Source organism: Haliotis asinina, chromosome 9, assembly GCF_037392515.1.
Source record: "Haliotis asinina isolate JCU_RB_2024 chromosome 9, JCU_Hal_asi_v2, whole genome shotgun sequence".
Lineage (NCBI taxonomy): Eukaryota > Metazoa > Mollusca > Gastropoda > Lepetellida > Haliotidae > Haliotis > Haliotis asinina.
Genome location: NC_090288.1, coordinates 47063664 through 47084155, shown reverse-complemented (window position 1 = coordinate 47084155; position 20492 = coordinate 47063664). Strand labels below are relative to the sequence as shown.

The following is a 20492-nucleotide window of genomic DNA, read 5'->3' as shown; positions in this document are numbered from 1 at the left end:
TGACGTAGAACACAAATGACAATGCGTGACAGTAGCTATGTCACCACTGTAATAGATCCGATCAGGTGTTTGCTACCAAGCAATGTTATCTGCTGTAAACATTAATGCATACGTTATCTGATTGAAACGTTAATACATACGTTATATGATTATCGCAGCATATGAAGTGGGGCATAACCCCCAAAATTACCCTATGTTGAAGGATCACACATCGTCAAGTCAAAAATAACATTAAACCACGTACAAGGTAACCTGCAAAGCAGGATGTAATATTATCTTGAAAGGACTGTTTAAATATCTCTGTGTTCCCTGGTATGGATCACGTGAAGTCTCCTACCTACTATTTTCTTCCTGGTTGTGTGTCGCCGTATTTGTCTAACGTGAACACGGGTGAGTATCCGCTAGGTCTTACATTGCATTCTATATCTTCCATCTTACATTTGCGATTTACTCTTGATGTCAGTAATGTCGCTTCATCATAATTATGTGGGACAGATGCCGTTGTTTTTCCGGGAAGACAGTGGCAACGTCGCTCACTTTACTTTTTATGTTTCCTTTGTTGACCCTGTTGAGTATCCATGAGGTTTTACATGCGAATCACACCTTTGTAACTAAAACTTGATGCCAGAATTGTCAGTTTCATAATATATTATGTGTCGTATGTTATTTTCGACCGAACACCGACGGTGTTGTCACTTAGCTTTTTATATCTATTGAATATGGAATCCGAGAAGGGACATTGTCGCGTTGTCGCATTGTCGCGTTGTCGCCCTGTCGCCCTCTCAAAAACAAGCAAAATGAGGCAAAAATTAACCAAAGCGCGACAATGCGACAATGCGACAACGCGACATTTCGCCTGTTTGTCGCATTGTCGCGTTTCGAATAACATTTTCTCTGTTCCTCCAAAGTGCGACACGCGACATAGCGACAGTTTTCAAGGTCAAAATATGTCGCGTTGTCGCATTGTCGCCCTATCTAAGATATGTAAGAAGTCACTAAAACGCGACACGCGACAATGCGACAACGCGACATTTCATCAAAATGTCGCGATGTCGCACTGTCGCGTGTCGCGCTTTATTAAAATATTGACCATAGCATGCATTTAACAAATTGACTGAAACGCGACACGCGACAATGCGACAAAATGTATGTCGCATTGTCGCGTTGTCGCCCTTTTGGTTACCAGTGCGCATGTGTAGAAAGTCAATTAATCTACGCATGCGCAGAAAATGTTATACTCTTTTCCAGACTTCACTGGTCTTTCGTTACCTCCAATGGTTTTTAAAATGAAGTAGTGCTCGAAATGGCAACGGGCCTTCTATTCTTGAACTTAATGCAAATCTTTCTTTATTGTTTTACATATTGCAAATGGATTTAGCCAGTCAAGTGTGTTCTAGCAGCAAAACGAATTAGTAATGCAACTATTCATTGTAATCACGGCTCTCTGTACCCCTGTCATTCAAGGCGGGGCAATTTGCTGCGCAGATTTAGTCTCTTAGTCACACCAGATATATAGTTATTATCATAAGTTCGAATCCCAGCACCATACACACCAATCACTTTGGAGATTTCGATGACAGGTTGTGATTACAGGTTGTGAAAAACTAAAGTATTGTTAAAATTCAAGCCACATCGGCAGAAACATCAGGTGATGTCCTCGAATGGGTCACTATGTTCCATAATATGGCTCCTGACAGTTTCGTGGTACAGTCCTGTCCGACGCTGATGAATTTGTCTGAGATCTGCCTCTGTTCAGCCAGCAGTGGATGGATACCAAGTAGAATTAGATATCACTTAACCATCCGTCACCTCAATGACAGTTTAGGTCGACTTTGAAACGTCATAGTGGGAAAACGCCTTACGAATGGACAGTTAGCAGTAAGATATTAGAAACAATGACATCACTTGGTAGAGTTGCGTACACTTGTAGTGCCAGAAACTAGCTTTCCCTCCCTCACTCCTCTCACTCTTCTCGCCGCTCCACTCCACTCACCCAAGGTTTATTGGTATAAATAGCACGGTATTTCATTACAATGATGTATTGTGATGTCCTTTTTCATTTCTGTTTGAATCCTATATTATTAATCCTGCACATAGCCTGATTCGCAATATGCCTCATAATTTTTTCATACGGATACTATATAGATTCAGCGATACACATGTACTTGTATCGTTTCAAACCTACGGCTGCTGTATCAAAAAAAATTCAGCAAAAGGGTCAGTCTGAATAGAACCATTCCGTTAAGCAACGACACTCAACCACTATGGACTTTACGACTAGATGTACGTTCATTTATCATTGTTCTGATGTCGATCCCTGGCTACCTGAATCCTTTAAAAATATCGAAAAATAATCATGCTTGTCATATTTTCTTTTTTACATTCCGCCGTAACTAATAAAATTTTGATGAAATGTATTCACGCATTACCGCGCGTCGCGTTTTGTTAAAATATTGACTACAGTATGTATTATAAGATGTTTACTAAAACGCGACACGCGACAATGCGACAACGCGACATTTTGATGAAATGTCGCATTGTCGCGCGTCGCGTTTTGTTAAAATATTGACTGCAGTATGTATTATAAGATATTTACTAAAACGCGACACGCGACAAAGCGACAACGCGACATTTTAATGAAATGTCGCATTGTCGCATTGTCGCGCGTCGCGTTTTGTTAAAATATTGACTACAGTATGTATTATAAGATATTTACTAAAACGCGACACGGGACAATACGACTACGCGACATTTCGTCGCATTGTCGCGTTTTATTAGTTACGGCGGAATCCAAAAACTATCACAAGCATGATCATTTTATATGCTTTTTAAGAGCTGAGATACCCCTGATTCGAACTCAGAACAATGATAAATGAACATCCATGTTGCCGTGTAGTGTGTGGGTTAAGGGTGCGTGGTTAATGGCGCATTCAAACTGTCCATTTTGCTGAAGAATATTATGATTCAGTAGGTGCATGTTTGAAAGTAGTACATAAGTATCACTTGATCAAGTATCCATATGAGAAAAGTATGAGATATATTGTGAATTATCTCATGTGCAGGGTTAATAAGACAGGATTCAAATAGAACTAAAAACAGACATGACAACACATTATTGTATTGAAATACCTGGCTAATTTGCGAAGCTTCCCAAACCTTGAAAGAGTGCAGCGGTGGAGGAGTGAGGAGTGGTGTGGAGCGAAGCGGAGAGGAGTGGGCTAGGGTGGAGTGGAGTAGAACGGAGCGCCGGAGGAGTGAAGGAGGAGGAGGGGAGAGGAGAGGAGAGGAGAGGTGTGGTGTGAAATGGAGTGGAGCTTCGCAGAGTAGGAGGAGTGATGGAGGGAGAACTGGTTTCTGGCACTTCAAGGGTACGCAACACTACCAAGCTATTTCATCGTTTCTAATAAACCATTCCTCCAACAGAAACGCATAGACGATTTGTATTTTCACAACTCTTCTGTTGCCAGGCGTCTGAATGTTAGTCTGAGCAAGATATAATGACTTGCAGCTCGTTGCAGCCAAACAGATATAAGAAATCACCGCCCCCTTTCAGACAGACCTAGAGTTGCCACTGCAGCTCAAACAGGTACATGCGGGTACTACAGTTGCGTGATGGTACTCCCACGGGTGAGAGCACAACAGCCAGGGCACCTGGGCTTCAGAGGATGTCAGGTCAAACTGTACGGAACAGGCTGAAAGAGATTCGTTTGAGAACCAGAAAACCCGACGTCAGGGTCGTGCTACGTCGTCATCAACGTCTTCGCTTAGTATTTATTTGTTTTATAGACATTACCTTCTTCTAAAGCACATGCACTCATTACTGATGTAAAATTCATGCACTAAAGTCTATTTATGGACGAGTTATACACGTTTGAAACTTTTCTCAACAGATTTCTCGTCTATGCGTTTATTTCTTGGGATAGTATATCACAATGATAACAGTCCATTTGTATGGCGTTTTCCCATTATCACGTTCAAAGCCGACCTAAACTGTCTTTGAGGTGTCGGGTGGTTACATGATATCTCATTCTACTTGGTATCCATCCACTGCTGGCAGATCTCAGACAAATTCATCAGCATCGGACAGGAGTGTACCATGAAACTGTGTCAGGAGCCACATTATGGAACACAGTGTCTCATTCGAGGACATCACCTGATGTTTCTGCCGATGTGGCTTGAATTTTAACAATATTTCAGTTTCTCACAACCTGTCATCTAGATATCGGCGAAATGTTCAAAGTGATTAATGTGTATGGTGCTGGGATTCGAACTTATGATAATAGCTATCTGGTGTGACAAAGAGACATTAATCTGCACAGCAAATTGCCCCGCCTTGAATGACAAGGCAAACGTGTGCCCTGATTACAATGAAAAGTATCAAACATTTGTCTTGCTGCTAAAACACACTTCAATCACTAAATACATTTATATATAAAATAATTTTCTAACCAACAATGAAGATTTGCATTAAGTTCAAGAAAAGCAGTCCAACTGCCATTTCAAGCACTACTTCATTTTAAAAACCATTGGAAGTAGCAAAAGGACCATTGAAGTGTGAAATAGAGTTTAACTTTTCCTGCGCATGCGTACTATAATTTACTTTCTACGCATGCGCATCGGTAATCGGAAAGGGCGACAACGCGACAACGCGACAATGCGACATTTCAATATGTCGCATTGTCGCGTGTCGCGTTTTAGTAAATGTTTGGGTTTTTTTACACATCGTAGATAGGGCGACAATGCGACAACGCGACATATTTTGACCTATAAAGTGTCGCTATGTCGCGTGTCGCACTTTGGAGGAACAGAGAAAATGTTATTCGAAACGCGACACGCGACATCACGACAATGCGACAAACAGGCGAAATGTCGCGTTGTCGCATTGTCGCGCTTTGGTTATTTTTTGCCTCATTTTGCTTGTTTTTGAGAGGGCGACAACGCGACAATGCGACAACGCGACAATGTCCCTTCTCGGATTCCATAATTGAACGTCCGACTTTGGGACCACTGCATATATGCGACAGTGAGAAATTGATTCGAGTGTATTTTAGGTTGCAGTACATAGCGAACTGAGTTGATATGCAAAGGTATTGGTGGGTACCTGTTTCGTTCATGGTACTTGATATGTGTGTCCATCTTCCCGTAATACATAAGGGCACACCTGTATACCTTCAGTCCATCATTGCTCCGAATGTAACAAACTAGGAAAGAGAGTGCATCCCATCCGTAACGCGGCATTGCTCTCAACAGACTCACCGGAACGGAGAAATCACTGGTATGGAACAGTCAGTGTGCTGTTCACAAACATCAACATAACAGCCTCTATATCAGGTCGAGCAGCTTCATATAACGAATTTGATCATGCATCCTTGTTGGTCGTACCTTGTTTTGGAATACTTGTAAGATAGTCTATACGTTTAGTGCATATTCCATGACAGACATTGTATGTATGGAGAGTGTCAGAAATGTGTTTTGTGTTTCATATTATTACTCATGTCAATGCAGCCAACTATTCAAGTAGACGTAACATACGAGGGGATGTCAATAAGTTTTGAGCCTGGAGCATCTTTCATACCCAGGTGTCACTGCTTATCGTACGACATTGAACCTTGGGGTGTAGCTGATGTGATATATAAGTTTTGGTATCCTACTCTCCGAAGTTATTGAACAGCTCACATTGACAGAAAGAGACCCCCCTCACGGCAGTGAAAATGAATAAAATTGAGTATAGAGCAGTAATTAAGTTTTTAGTTCTTGAAGGAAACTCGGCGAAGAACATTGAAGAAAGGCTTTCAGCACTTTATGGGAAGTCTTCCCCTTCATCTGCTACCATCAAACGACGGGTCAATGAATTTAAGCATATGGTAGAGAGAGACTTGAAGATGGCCCCCGTCCAGGTCGCCCAACAACAAGCACTAGTCAGGAAAACATTGACAGAGTGCATAGACTTGTGCTGGAAAATCGTCGAATCACACTCCACGAGTTAGAGGAGACCACAGGCATTTCACATGGATCCATCGAGACAATTCTTCATGAACATCTGGTCATGTCTAAGGTGTGCGCAAGATGGGTGCCAAGAATGCTTACAGATGAAATGAAGCAAACAAGGGTCACCATAAGCTAGTCCATGCTAACCAGATACAACAAGAATCCAGAAGATTTTCACTTTAGGCTAGTAACCTGTGATGAAACCTGGATCCACCACTATGATCCTGAGAGCAAACAAGAATCCATGGAATGGAAACATGTCACTTCTCCCAGGACCTAAAAGTTCAAAGCCTCCAGATCAGTGCAGAAGGTAATGGCGACAGTCTTCTGGGATAGCAAAGGCGTCATCCACATAGATTACTTACCAAAAGGAAGAACAATGAATGGGGAATAATACGCTAACTTGTTGAGGCAAGTGCGACAGTCAATCAAGGAGAAGCGCCGGGGCAAGATCAGTCGTGGTATTCTTCTACATCAAGACAATGCTCCAGTACACACCTCTCGCGTTGCAGTCGCTGCTGTCCAGGAATGCGGGTACGAAATCTTGCCGCATCCCCCCCCTACTCTCCAGACCTGGCACCAAGTGATTACCATCTGTTCCCAAATCTCAAGAAACACTTGCGTGGGCGTAGATTTCAGGATGATAATGAGCTTATTGCTGCTACTGAGGCTTGGTTTGAGGACCAAAATGGCGCCTTCTAGAGAGATGGCATCAGCGACTGGCAGAAAAGATGGAACAAGTGTCTTGACTCACAAGGGGACTGTGTTGAAAAATATATGTGGTTCATACCAATATTTTGTGTTTTTCTATGCAAGGCTCAAAACGTACTGACAACCCCTCGTACATAGTCAAATATACTGCCATTTGTTGAGCCTGAGGGTGACATACACTGCAACCACCATGGTGCTATAAGAGAGAACGCCACCTGCTCGTCCTTGTTGACAAGACGATAAAAGAGAGAACGCCACCTACCATACCTTGTTGACAAGACGCTATAAGAGAGAACGCCACCTACCCCGGGCCCTCCTGGCTGACAAGACACTATAAGAGAGAACGTCACCTACCACACCTAGTTTGACAAGACGCAATAAGAGAGAACGCCAACTACCACACATATTTAACAGGACGCTATAGGAGAGAGAACATGCATTTGGCGTTCATAACAAACACAACGATAGCTGAGATGCATTTGAAACTGTTTAGATCTTAGTATACACATTATATCATCATGTCTTTGTAGTCAAAAGTTCTGGCAAAGGTCCACAGCGAAACAACAATGCATATAAATACAATGACGGTTCTGCACGTCCATGTATACAATCATTTGCTTGTCAAGTCAGCAGATATTTATAATAATAAATAGTAAATATTTTGTTGTGACTTTGTGAGGTCGGTTAACATGGCTGGGTGAACATGCAATTATCTAGTCAATCAGGTCAATTGCACATTCATCAATTTTACTCATGAGCGGCGATATTTATGATTGCTTGATTTGTCTGACTAGTGACTGCGTGTCTTTTAATTGTTGGCGCACCGATCAGTAATTGTTTATCAGATAATCACACATGTCTCCCTGTTTGAACTTGAAAGAGGAACATGTCCCGAATGACAAACCGTTATGTGAAATCTGACTGTTTCGTTGCAGGTTCCATCCCTGAAGGAACAAACCTAGGACACAATGGCGTGGCTTTTGATCGGGTTATTGTATTTCTCCATCTCTGGGACTCTCACAGGTAGGACGTTTTATGGGGTCATTGGTATGCTACCATTTGTGAAAACTGGTTCTATCTTCCACACGACATGCTGGATAAAGTTTTATCTGACGTTTAACAGCATGAATGATCAGCATGTACATAACTGCAAATAAGATTGGCCAAAATGTCAGCTTCGGAAAGTTGAATATTTCGATGTTTTCAGAACACGTTTGATGCTTTATTTTCTTGGTATTTCATCCTAGATATGTTTTCATTATGTCTTCAGATGCCGAGTGTCACTGTAACACTGCAGCTGCCTGTACTGTGTTCCCCTCTACACCCTGCAGCCAGGTCGGTGATCCAGACAGATGTCAGGAAGGATGGTTCGGTTCCTTCTGCCAGAAACGTGAGTAAATGACTCGTACATGTGGTTTATCGATGTAAAGATGATCGAACTAATTGATTTCAAGCAATCCCTTCGTTGTATCAGTAGTATTTCCCAAACTATTTTCTGCTTAAAACGTGGATAGAAGTCCTTCTATAGCATCTAGATCTACAAATACATCACAAAGTCACAAGCGATATCACATAGAACCATCATGCCGATCTAACTTAGCCAGTATGTCACATTGGCTGCCATATTGCAATCAGCATAGATTTGTTGCTTTTGAAAAACAGTAGGCCAGTATTACTGCTTATGTATATAGAAAATCAATTCAGAATTTATGTTTAGTATCAATTATAACTAGGCTATGGGCACAAGCAATAAAATTTAGACACCTTCCTGGTGATCAAGGGTCTACCCCCTACCACGAATATCTTAAGCCCAGATATGATAAGTAAAATACATATTACAAAATAATGTACACTTTAATGTACACGAATTAGCTGTTTTCTCACAATGTACCTAAGGCCTATATTTCCACTTTGCCTCCAGTCTGTATGTTGTACATGGTTTCATTTTCTTTAGAAAATATTGCCCTAGGAAGAAGTGCCACACAGACCAGTACATTCACTGAAAACAGCGACAGGACAGGGAATACACTTCACAGCTATGACGCCCGCTACGGCGTGGATGGCAGAGCAACCACCGACTTCTACAGTAAACCACTGACATGTACACATACATTATTAGATGGTGTCCAAAGATGGACTGTCTTTCTGAACAACTCAACCACAGACAAGATACAACACATAATGCTGTACCTGCGACAGGACTGTAAGTATTAGTATTAACACGTACGGTTTTCATTGAGGAATGTAGCCTGTACAATATTGCAGAAAATCCATAACCAAACAATATGTACAGCGTGTTTTTCGTGTACTGCTTAAAAGCAGGTACGTACAGTGTTGGATATTTTGTGAATGATTTTGCTAGTTTATGAAGAGACATGTATTTTTGTTTTGTTGTTTTTGTGGTGGTACGCTATGATCATTTTAAAAACGGGGTTATCTCCCTTAGACCGCACGTTGCATTTTGAGAATCACAAGGAAAAAGAGCTGGCTGACAACGAAGGAACACTTCGTGACTTTTTGACTGAGTATGTGAGTGAAGTTAGCACATCATCGTGTCAGCATGTCAGTAGTGTATTTCTTGTGTATCAGCCGCCAAAATAAACCCTAATTCGCAGTCTCATTTCTGAATTCGTCATGTTCACTGACGAACATACAGTATGTCAGTATAGATACGAGGGGTTGTCAATAAGTTTTGAGCCTTGCATAGAAAAACACAAAATATTGGTATGAACCACATATATTTTTCAACATAGTCCCCTTGTGAGTCAAGACACTTGTTCCATCTTTTCTGCCAGTCGCTGATGCCATCTCTCTAGAAGGCGCCATTTTGGTCCTCAAACCAAGCCTCAGCAGAAGCAATAAGCTCATTATCATCCTGAAATCTACGACCACGCAAGTGTTTCTTGAGATTTGGGAACAGATGGTAATCACTTGGTGCCAGGTCTGGAGAGTAGGGGGGGATGCGGCAAGATTTCGTACCCGCATTCCTGGACAGCAGCGACTGCAACGCGAGAGGTGTGTACTGGAGCATTGTCTTGATGTAGAAGAATACCACGTCTGATCTTGCCCCGGCGCTTTCCAGAAGACTGTCGCTATTACATTCTGCACTGATCTGGAGGCTTTGAACCTTTTGGTCCTAGGAGAAGTGACATGTTTCCATTCCATGGATTCTTGTTTGCTCTCAGGACCATAGGGGTGGATCCAGGTTTCATCACAGGTTACTAGCCTAAAGTGAAAATCTTCTGGATTCTTGTTGACGAACATACAGTATGGTTAGCATGGAGTAGCTTATGGTGACCCTTGTTTGCTTCATTTCATCTGTAAGGATTCTTGGCACCCATCTTGCGCACACCTTAGACATGACCAGATGTTCATGTAAATTGTCTCGATGGATCCATGTGAAATGCCTGTGGTCTCCTCTTACTCAAGGAGTGTGATTCGACGATTTTCCAGCACAAGTCTATGCACTCTGTCAATGTTTTCCTGACTAGTGCTTGTTGTTGGGCGATTCATTGACCCATCGTTTGATGGTAGCAGATGAAGGGGAAGACTTCCCATAAAGTGCTGAAAGCCTTTCTTCAATGTTCTTCGCCGAGTTGAATTAATTACTGCACTATACTCAATTTTATTCATATTCACTTCCGGGGGGTGGGGGGGTGGGGGTGGGTTCTCAGTGTGAGCTGTTCAATAACTTCGGAGAGTAGGATACCAAAACTTATATATCACATCAGCTACACCCCAAGGTTCGATGTCGTACCACAGGCAGTGACACCTGGGTATGAAAAATGCTCAAGGCTCAAAAGTTATTGACATCCCCTCGTACGTCGTTTTACGTTTTACTTGTAAATACACTTTATTAATATCCCCTTTCACATGGTGCGAATCGATGTGGTGCTCACCTGTAATATTTGATATTTGAAGCCAACTTTTCCAACTTTGAAATGCAGTCGCGGAAAGAAACAGGGGCATGAACATATTTGTTGGTGGACAGCTGTGCTTCCAGTGGTCAACGGACACCTTCCCGCCATCTGTAGCTGATGTCAAATGTCAACAAGCACTGACAGGAAACACGCTCACCATACAGACAAGCAGTTTTCTCATTCTGTGCGAGGTGGAGATATTCGGTAGGTGAACAATCACCTGAAACGTATGAAACGTTTAAGCACATTAAACGTCATACTTGGAAAAAATACGTTTCCAAAATAAATCCCCGTACTGCTATGTCAAGAGTGTGGAATATGATCCAAAAATTAAAAGCAAATGTTCCAAATCCAGTAGTATTCAGCATCTAAAAAATGATAATAACATACTAACTGAAAAATCTGATATTGCAAATCAGTTGGGTGAAACTTTGGCTAAACATTCGTGCTCCTCAAATTATCATCCAAAATTCCAGACTTATCAAACACACCAAAAGAAGAAAACAGTGAATTTTAAATCTTATAATGGTGAAGATTATAATGAGGTATTTTCATTACATGAACGTCATACTGCGCTAACACAGGCTCACGATACTGCAACAGGACCTGATGATATCCATTACCAACTCTTAAAACACTTGCCTGAATCATGTCTCGAAACGTTACTTGGCATTTTTGACCATATTTGGATAACAAAACATTTTCCCCCTTCGTGGCGAAAAGCCATAGTTGTTCCTATTCCAAAGCCTGGGAGGGATCATACAGATCAATCAAATTACCGACCTATTTCCTTAACTAGCTGCGTTTGCAAAACCATGGAGCGATCTGATCACTGATATACAATGTGGTTTCCGTAAAATCCGAAGCAGAATATTGAAATTTTGGTTCATTTAGAATCATAAGTTACATATTCTTTCATAAAAAAACAGCATGCAGTATCAATATTTTTTGCTCTTGAAAAAGCATATGATACTATTTGGAAGCTGTGAAGTCTGTAGCTTTATTTAGTATTAAAATCAATTGTCTTTCTAAGGTTTTAAGTGATTCAGTAGATGAATCACTATTTGTTGACGATTTTAATGTTTCTTGTAGAGGTAGAAATATGCATACAATAGAGAGGCAATTACAAATTTGTTTCAATAAAATTGAAAAAATTTCACTTGAAAACGGGTTTAAATTTTCTATAACAAAAACAAACTGCTTGCATTTCTGCAGAAAGTATAAACCGCATAAAGATTCAGAATTATTTTTAAATGGCACCCCCATCAAAGTAGTAAAGGAGGCCAAGTTCGTGGGTCTTATTTTCGACTCACATCTAACTTTTCTACCCCACATTAAATCCCTTAAGACTAAATGCCTGAAGGCACTTGATCTGTTAAAAGTTGTTTCCAATTGGGAGGGAGGGGAGGAGACAAAACTACCCTACTCCACCTATACAGATCTTTCATCCGTTCGAAACAGTTACGACTCCGTCGTTTTTGGTGGAACCTGTAAAAGCAGCCTCGAAATACTTGATTCTATCCACCATCAAGGTCAGAGACTTTGTCTTGGGTCATTTAGAACTTCTCCAATTGACAGTCTTTACGTCGAGGCCGATGAGCCATCTCTTACTCAACGACGTATAAAACTCTCCTTACGGTATATAACAAAGCTATATTCTAATGAAGCCAATCCTGCATTTAACTGTGTTTTTAATCCTCTTTATGAGGATCTATACAATAAAAAGTCTTTTCCTGTTCCGCCTCTGGAACTTAGAGTGAAACCTTTTCTTTCTGCTGGTGGCATTGAGCTAGCCAATATATCTCCTTCCCGTCTACTTTCTTCTCCTCTTTGGCGGTTGGTTAGACCCAAAGCTGACCTAACACTGACGACGTTTAAAGAATCAGAAACAAATGAATTACACTATAAACAAGAATATAATCAATTAAAAAGTAACTATAATACATACAAATCTTTATTTACAGATGGGTCCAAGGATGGTGGTGCAGTTGCTTGTGCGACTGTCATTGGATCCAGAGCAATATCTTTCAGATTACCGGATAACAGTTCTATTTTCACAGCGGAAGCAAACGCTATATTAACGGCTCGTAAATATATTCAAAGACATCCTGAACATAAACAGTATAGTATATATTCCGACTCTCTTTCTTGCCTCCGGGCAATTCAAAACCTGTCATGTAAACATCCACTTTTAATAGAAATGATCGAATTGTATAATGATTTTGCTACTGGCCAATACGACATCGGCTTTTGTTGGTTACCCAACCATGTAAGCATTTCTGATAACACATTGGCTGATCTTGCTGCCAAGGCAGCACTCAACAAATCAGTGACAGCACATTTTACTCCATACTCTGATTATAAAGCTACAAATAGATCGCATATCTGTGGTCTGATGCAAAAGAAGTGGGACATCCAAGTGGGTGTAAATAAATTACATAAATTACACGTTATATTGGTTATACCCACTTGGGTTCAGTCGGATTTGAGGAGGTCATTTTGCGGCGATGTCGTATTGGCCATACGAGATATACTCATGAATACCTTTGAAAGGTGAGGATCCTCCATTCTGCATCCCTTGTGATGAAAGTATCAAAGTGAAGCATATCTTGCTTGACTGTGTTGAATATTCCATCACAAGGGATCAGTATTTTAATTCACGAACTATGAAGGATCTTTTTAAAAATAATAGTCCTCATTTCATTATTGCATTTTTAAAGGAATTAGATTTGTTAGCTGAATTGTAAATAGATAAATATTATATAATTTGAAGATTAAATTAGTAACTCAAATCGTTAGTGGTTGTACCCTCAAAGGGGGTTGAAGTACTCTAAAATAATTGTCCAAATGAGAGGGTACTTAAGTCCCAAAACATTTGAAGTAAATTTCATTTTTCCAGGTTTTTAATCGTAGAATAAGTGTTCATTTACTTTATGGCTAGATTTGTCTACATTGCTAACAGCTGAAGGGATGGTGTAAATCCAACTAGGGTCCATGTAAGTCCCCATGGTCCTTTGTATGGTGATCTACCTTTAGTTGTTGTAGCTCATTCTTATATGGAGCAGTCCTCTGTAGATACATTGTTTTAGGTCTAATCACTAGTTTTACATTCTGCTCTGTGATATTATAGTTAGTTTTACTGCCCTTCGTTGACAGGTTTTACAATGTATGTGTTTATTCATTTGCAATTTATAATCGTTTTCGTCGTCACGATATGGCTGAGATATTGCCGATGTGACGTAAAATATTAACTCACTCACTCACTATGCGAGGTGCAGATATTCGGTAGGTTAACAATACCCTGAAACGTATGATACCTCCCCACCATCTGTAGCTGATGTCAAATGTCAACAAGCACTGACAGGAAACAACCTCACCATACAGACATGCATTTTTCTCACTCTGTGCGAGGTGCAGATATTCGGTAGGTTAACATACACCTGAAACGTATAAGTAACAGACTGTAAATGTAACGCTCATCAGGACAGAAGTTTACCTATATTAAAAGATGATTGCTTAAACAGGTAATGCACGGGAAAATGTCGCTTACATGATACAAAACGGAAATTTGAATACGTTAATATCAGTGTTTCAAAATACACATATCACTCAAATTGACGTTGTTGTTTAGTGCCGCACTGAGCAATATTACATGAATATGACAGCAGTCGGTAAATTAATGAATGTAGTCCAGATCAATATCATGAGCTTCGATCTATAAAACTGGGACACAATGACATATATCAACCAACTCAACGCTCCCTGACACCCGATATACGACAATCACATACACGTGTATACATACGGAGGTTTTGCAACATAGGCAATAATGAGAAGTGGAGAAGTGCCGTTGCCTCAGTGAGTCAGTCATGAAAGTATCATATATTGTGTTGCATGAACCAGTTCATTCAAATACATGTGTATATATTTGACAAATTCTTTTTACAATACTCTTACCATTCATATTTTCATATTTTAACAATAATAAGACACTGTATCTTGGGTTTTGCAAAAAAATGTATAGTGTACCAACCCAACTTTGCTTTAATTTCCAGCAAGTGCTTTTTGATACGTTCTTTGAACACCTGATGCATTTTGTTTGTTTCCAGAGATACACTTAATATTGGTGTCACTGATCATTTGACATTTCATTACAAACGGAATTCATGCATTATAGAGTATCGTCGAGGTACCCGGAATGCGCGAGATGCGATGCATTATGCTTAAATTCAGTTTAGCGTTTGTTTTGCATAATTTATCGATGATTTTAAAACACAAACTACGTATGTAAGGGCACATTTGATGGTACAATGAGGTCTCACTGTATTTGCTCGTGTTCAGTTTGTAGTGACGGCTGGTTTGGCGAGGACTGTGACAAACAGTGTCACTGTGCACGTAACACAGAAGTATGCGACAAGATCACTGGACAGTGTCTGAGTGGGTGTGCAGCAGGATACACGGGGATAGACTGCCAAACAGGTACAAACTGAGCCAATCATACACAATCCTACGGCAATTGTTTGAAGACGTATAAATTGCTATACATGTCGTTGGTCGAATGCAAATGATAATGTCTGACTTGTTTTTCCAGATACATGTATGTACCATTTGCATTACGTATCTTGATGGATAGTAATAGATATTGGCATATTTGCAAATATATATATATATATTTAAATTGCATCAGAATAATATAATTTAAGCATCACTACGAAGTTGTTCTACATCACATACAGCGTGTCCAGACGGTTACTATGGAGACTGTACCTCCAGGTGTGGAAACTGCTTCAACTCTGCCCATTGTAACAAGGCCACAGGCATCTGTCCTAATGGTTGTGCAGCAGGTTGGCATAGAGACACCTGTCTTCAACGTGAGTTGATATTGTTTTTTTGAAATTGCAAATGTGTCTTTCCATTCATATTCCACGAATACTTTCACAAGCGCGAGAAAACACTCTCCTTCTTGAAAAGAAATAATTTCTAAAGATAGCGACCATGTTATACTGAACCGTTATCAAATTGTGATGATTCCGGTGTTCATGAAGTAATGTACATTTTGCCCTGGTCAGTCAAAGTAGGGAACTGAATCTTACATTATTTCATGCTATTGGTGCATCCGCTTTGGAAATGCCCTCCATATGTCTCTCTTATAAAACCTTTTCAATTAGCTTTGAACATTGTATCCTTCATGTAACCATTTGAGCAAGAGCTGATGGAATCCGTTTTTAATTGTGTATATTAATGCGTAAATGTTATGAAGGTATCAAAGCATGAGCTTCTAGAATATTTCTCTCTGTGGAGAGTGCAAGTTATACAATTGTAATATCATCACACTAACGCCACAGGAACACTGAAGACATAATCAGCAAACGCAAAAGGATTGCTTTGAAACAGCATAATTTGTTACAAATGAAGTTGGTTGAACATAAAGCATAATTTCGTCGATGTTACCTTACATGTATGGACTGCTTTTCGACAGAATTAAGTGTTGCTCTCGCCTTCCGGAAATGATGGTACTATTTGAAAATATGTATGCCTACTTCTAAATTGCTTCATGTTATTTGAAACATGTTATGTATTTGACAAACATGTTGTTTTACACTATGTACAGCGTGTCCAGACGGTTACTATGGAGACTGCATCACCAAATGTGGAAACTGCCTTGACGCTGTCCTTTGTAACAAGTCTTCAGGTATCTGTCCTGGTGGTTGTGAACCAGGGTGGCGAACAGATAGTTGTCTTCAACGTGAGTACATGTTCTTTGTTCTGGGTGCATTTGTGTTGTTATAGTCCCAAATTATTTATTTTATGTCAGCTGCCTAATATATATATTTTTAACTTACTTTACCATAGGGCTTATGCATATTACCTCAAGCATCCCTTGAAAGAGATCAGACAGTTGTTGATACGCCATTCTGCCGAATGGCTACCTCATGTATCGACGAGTGTATAGGAACGGAAGTGACGCGATCTCCCTATGTGCGCATGCGCGAACAATCCAAAAACTTCACTTTTACTTCAAGCGTCTTACCTGTCTGACGTGATTTTTGTTTGATTACGCTATTTGCTACTTGCTTTGTATTAAAGCTGTTTTTTTTGCACTGGTAGGTATGGTGTTTCTACCTTTTTCCCTTATTGGTAGTGAAGTTTACAGTAATTTACCTTCACTTCACCTACCTCGTGTTTTTTGACTCGCGGCGTTATGTTCTTGTTTCCATGTTGTTTGTCCATTTTTCCTTGCACAAGTTGGTAAATTTTGGACTCTAGTCCGTCTCCTTTACCAGTGTGTGTTGTTGTGCTTAAATATCCGTTTTGTGACTAATTTTGTGCGCTCAGCGTGATTCAGTGGGGCAGCCATGTTGGTTGTGTACTCTCTGCTGTCTCGTCGTTAGGGCATTTTTCTGCAGGGGTATTACCCCATTTCTGCTGTAGGTTTGTTTTGTTTAAACCAATTCCCTTATGGCGTTTTATGATTGAAGTTATTTGTTTGTTTCTCTGCGTGTTGCAACTTGGTTATGACTCGGCAGTTTTGCACACTCTGTAAGGTGCAGAAGTCTGCAAAGGATCCCCACCCCTGGTGTCCGGATTGTGCAGTTGTTATTTGTACTTTTGATGATCGATGATTCCATCATTGCTCGTCACTCCATATTCCGGAATTCAAGGCCTATCTGTCGGCAAAAAGGAAACGATTCACTCAGAGAAAAAGAAAAAGTCTTCTCCTGCTTCATCTCTGGGATCATGGTTATCACTCTGGCGAGTCTGTCGACGCTTCCCCTATCTCCGATGGACCCGACGCCTTCACAACAGCATTCGTCGGATTCTTTCGTCGATCTCTCCCACCCCGAACGCCCTTTCTCACCCGGAGGTGCAGAAGCTTTTGTGAACTCTTTTGCACCCGAGCGCTGATCCAGCACCATCACCAGCGCTGCTTTCTACTCTGGCATCTACTCTTCTGATGCGACGTCGATGCCGACGTCGACGCCGACGACTGTGGCTGCGCCCTTTGATGCTATTGTCTACAGCAGCAACGTCTACGCCTATTCCGACGCCAACGCCTTCGTCACCTCCATCCACCGTTCCATTGTCAGTGCCTACACCTATACCGGCACCAATGGGGTCTTACAGAATTCCCAAGCGTACGCCTACCGCTACACTCTCTAGGGAAGAGATGTTACATCAAAAACGTATAGAAGAGCGTGCTAGGCGTTTAGACGGTATCGCACGACTACTCCCAAGTCCCGTAAACGTTCCAGGAGCCCTCGTCACTGTCGTCGTCGTAGTTCATGATCCAGATCGTTCTCTCCTCGCGTTCCGCTGACGCTCGTCTTTGTTCTGGTGTGGAGCCTCGGATGTCGACGTCTGCAGCTGGCCATCATTCAGTCTCATGGGACGACATGGAGGAAAGGTTTTTCTCACCTGACTACAATGAGGATGTACCTGACTCAGATGACGGGGGGTACCATCTACCTCCGCCTGCGGTGTATGACTGGATAGCCGACAGGCTCCCGGATTGTCCCTCTCTGTCTCCTGGCATGGATGATCAGAAAGCATCTGATGGTGGCGGGCGCGATTGCTTCTCTTGATGCGGATTTTGCCAAGCTTTCCCTCTCTTCTACAATCAAGGCACCGAAATCTAAGAAGGGCGACAACAAGATCCACAGTTTGGATTTCGCCGGTAAAGGGGCAGCTCATGACGAATCGCTTAAACGTTTGGCTAGTTCTCCACAGAATTCATACGGAGTCAAGGACTCCAGGATGTTGGCTATTGATTCGGAGTTAAAGCGTATGCTTAAACACATTTCAGCTTTAACTTCAGCTACATTGGCAGCTGCCTCCGACCTCACTGAAGACAGCGCCTCTAGGGTGAATCATCTCTCGATGCTGTTTCAGTGGCAAGGGAAAGTATTGTATGACTTGTTGGCACATTTTAAAGCGGCGCTGGCTATGACTGGCTGAGGACGCACCCATGGTAGGGCCGACAATGATGGACAGCGCCGTGCGCCTCAGCGCACCCAGTAGGGGCAGAGGCAAGCGTCCCTAGCTGAGGCTCGTTGAAAGTTTGGTCCTGTCCTGTGCGACTGGCTCCCCAGTCGTCCCGATCTGACCCACTCCTGTAGGCGGGAGACTATTGATCTTCTAGAGGAACTGGACATTTCTAGGATATTCATTTGTCACCAACATACTTCGGACCGGTTACAAGCTCCCCATTACCGTGTCGCCGCCTCTGACAATGACGCCCCAGTCATGTGTATACTTTCCAACCCAAAGTGTGCTCTTAGTCGACAGCATTCAGACCTTATTAGACAAGAATGCTCTAGAGACAGTGCAAGAACCCTAGCAGTGCCCGGGGTTCTACTCACCCATCTTCTTCGTGCCCAAGAAGGATTCTGGGAAGATGCAAATGACTCACAATATGGCAACATTCAACAGGCTGTACCTTCATGACCCGCCGCACTTCCGCATTGTCTCCTTGGGACAACTACGTGCCAAGCGTGGCCCCAGGTCTTGGCTAGCCAGTTTAGACCTTCAGGACGCCTATCTACATGTCCCAATTTACCGGCCGCATAGGAAGTTCCTGCGCTTTGTATTCAACAATGTCAGTATGTTGAAGATATGGAGGGTTTCCAGTCCTTCGGCCTGTTGGTGGTGGCCCGGCAACTCAACCGACCTTCCACCTACTAGGTAATTATGGCTTATTACCTTGGGGTTTTAAGGAAGTGTATGATTTTGGTGAATTTTGTTTATTTGCTGATTTCTTCCGGAGTTTGGCTTTACTGAGGATTACTATCTGTCTCTTGTTCCAGTTATCAGCTAGTTTCCTTGGTCCTGATTTTATTCAGACACGTTTGGTTCCTCACGTTTGGTCCTCCGAAGCCCGACACCACCATCCTGTCTGTCGAATTCATATGCAAAAGCCCTATGGTAAGGTAAGTTAAAAATTATTAAAATCTAAATATTTTAGATATTTACATACTTACCTTACCATAGGGAGGTTACGCCCACCCAACGTTGGATGTTTTTCCTCCCCACTCTGGACTTCTTCAAACTTATTTCTTTTCAGGAAAAGAGAAGTTTTTGGATTGTTCTCGCATGCGCGGATAGGGAGATCTCGTCACTTCCGTTCCTACACACTTGTCGATACATGAGGTAGCCATTCTGATCTCTTTTAAGGGATGCTTGAGGTAATATGCAATGGTAAGGTAAGTATTTAAATATCTAAAGTATTTAGATTTTAATCATACTGGATAAACGTTATAAGCAAAATTCCTTCAATAAGTATTGATCCTGCGATGGTTTAAAATTCAAATTACGAAATGTCTATGGTTCTTGGATTAAGCGTTGCTATCGCCTTCCGGAAATGATGGTACTATTTGAAAATATGTATGCCTACATCTAAATTGCTTCATGCTGTTTGAAACATGTTATTTTACACTATGTACAGCGTGTCCAGACGGTTACTATGGAGACTGCATCACCAAATGTGGAAACTGCCTCGACGCTGCCCATTGTAACAAGGCTACAGGCATCTGCCCTAATGGTTGTGCAGCAGGTTGGCATAGAGACACCTGTCTTCAACGTGAGTTCATATTGTTTCCTGAAATTTCAAATGTGTCTTTCCATTCATATTCCAAGAATACTTTCACAAGCACGAGAAAACACTCTCCTTCTTGAAAAAAAATTATGCTACTGGTGCATCCACTTTGGAAATGCCCTCTATATGTCTCTCTTATAAAACCTTTTCAATTAGCTTTGAACATTGTATCCTTCATGTAACACCATTTGAGCAAGAGCTGATGGAATCCGTTAGTAATTGTGTATATTAATGCGTAAATGTTATGAAGGTATCAAAGCATGATTTTCTAGAATATTTCT

The 20492-nt window shown here is 41.4% G+C and overlaps 1 protein-coding gene across 1 annotated transcript in view; it reads left to right on the top strand.

The window, feature by feature from the left end:
* The first annotated feature begins 307 nt into the window (after positions 1 to 307).
* LOC137297040 (protein draper-like) overlaps positions 308 to 20492 on the top strand; it is a 28132-nt gene continuing 7947 nt past the window's right edge. Inside the window, exons 1-9 of the mRNA XM_067828992.1 lie at positions 308 to 390; positions 7635 to 7722; positions 7970 to 8089; positions 8654 to 8902; positions 10647 to 10823; positions 14961 to 15098; positions 15356 to 15490; positions 16231 to 16365; positions 20062 to 20196. Coding sequence (XP_067685093.1) covers positions 7668 to 7722; positions 7970 to 8089; positions 8654 to 8902; positions 10647 to 10823; positions 14961 to 15098; positions 15356 to 15490; positions 16231 to 16365; positions 20062 to 20196 — 1144 coding nt within the window. The 5' untranslated portion in view covers positions 308 to 390; positions 7635 to 7667. The remainder of the gene's footprint in view (positions 391 to 7634; positions 7723 to 7969; positions 8090 to 8653; positions 8903 to 10646; positions 10824 to 14960; positions 15099 to 15355; positions 15491 to 16230; positions 16366 to 20061; positions 20197 to 20492) is intronic.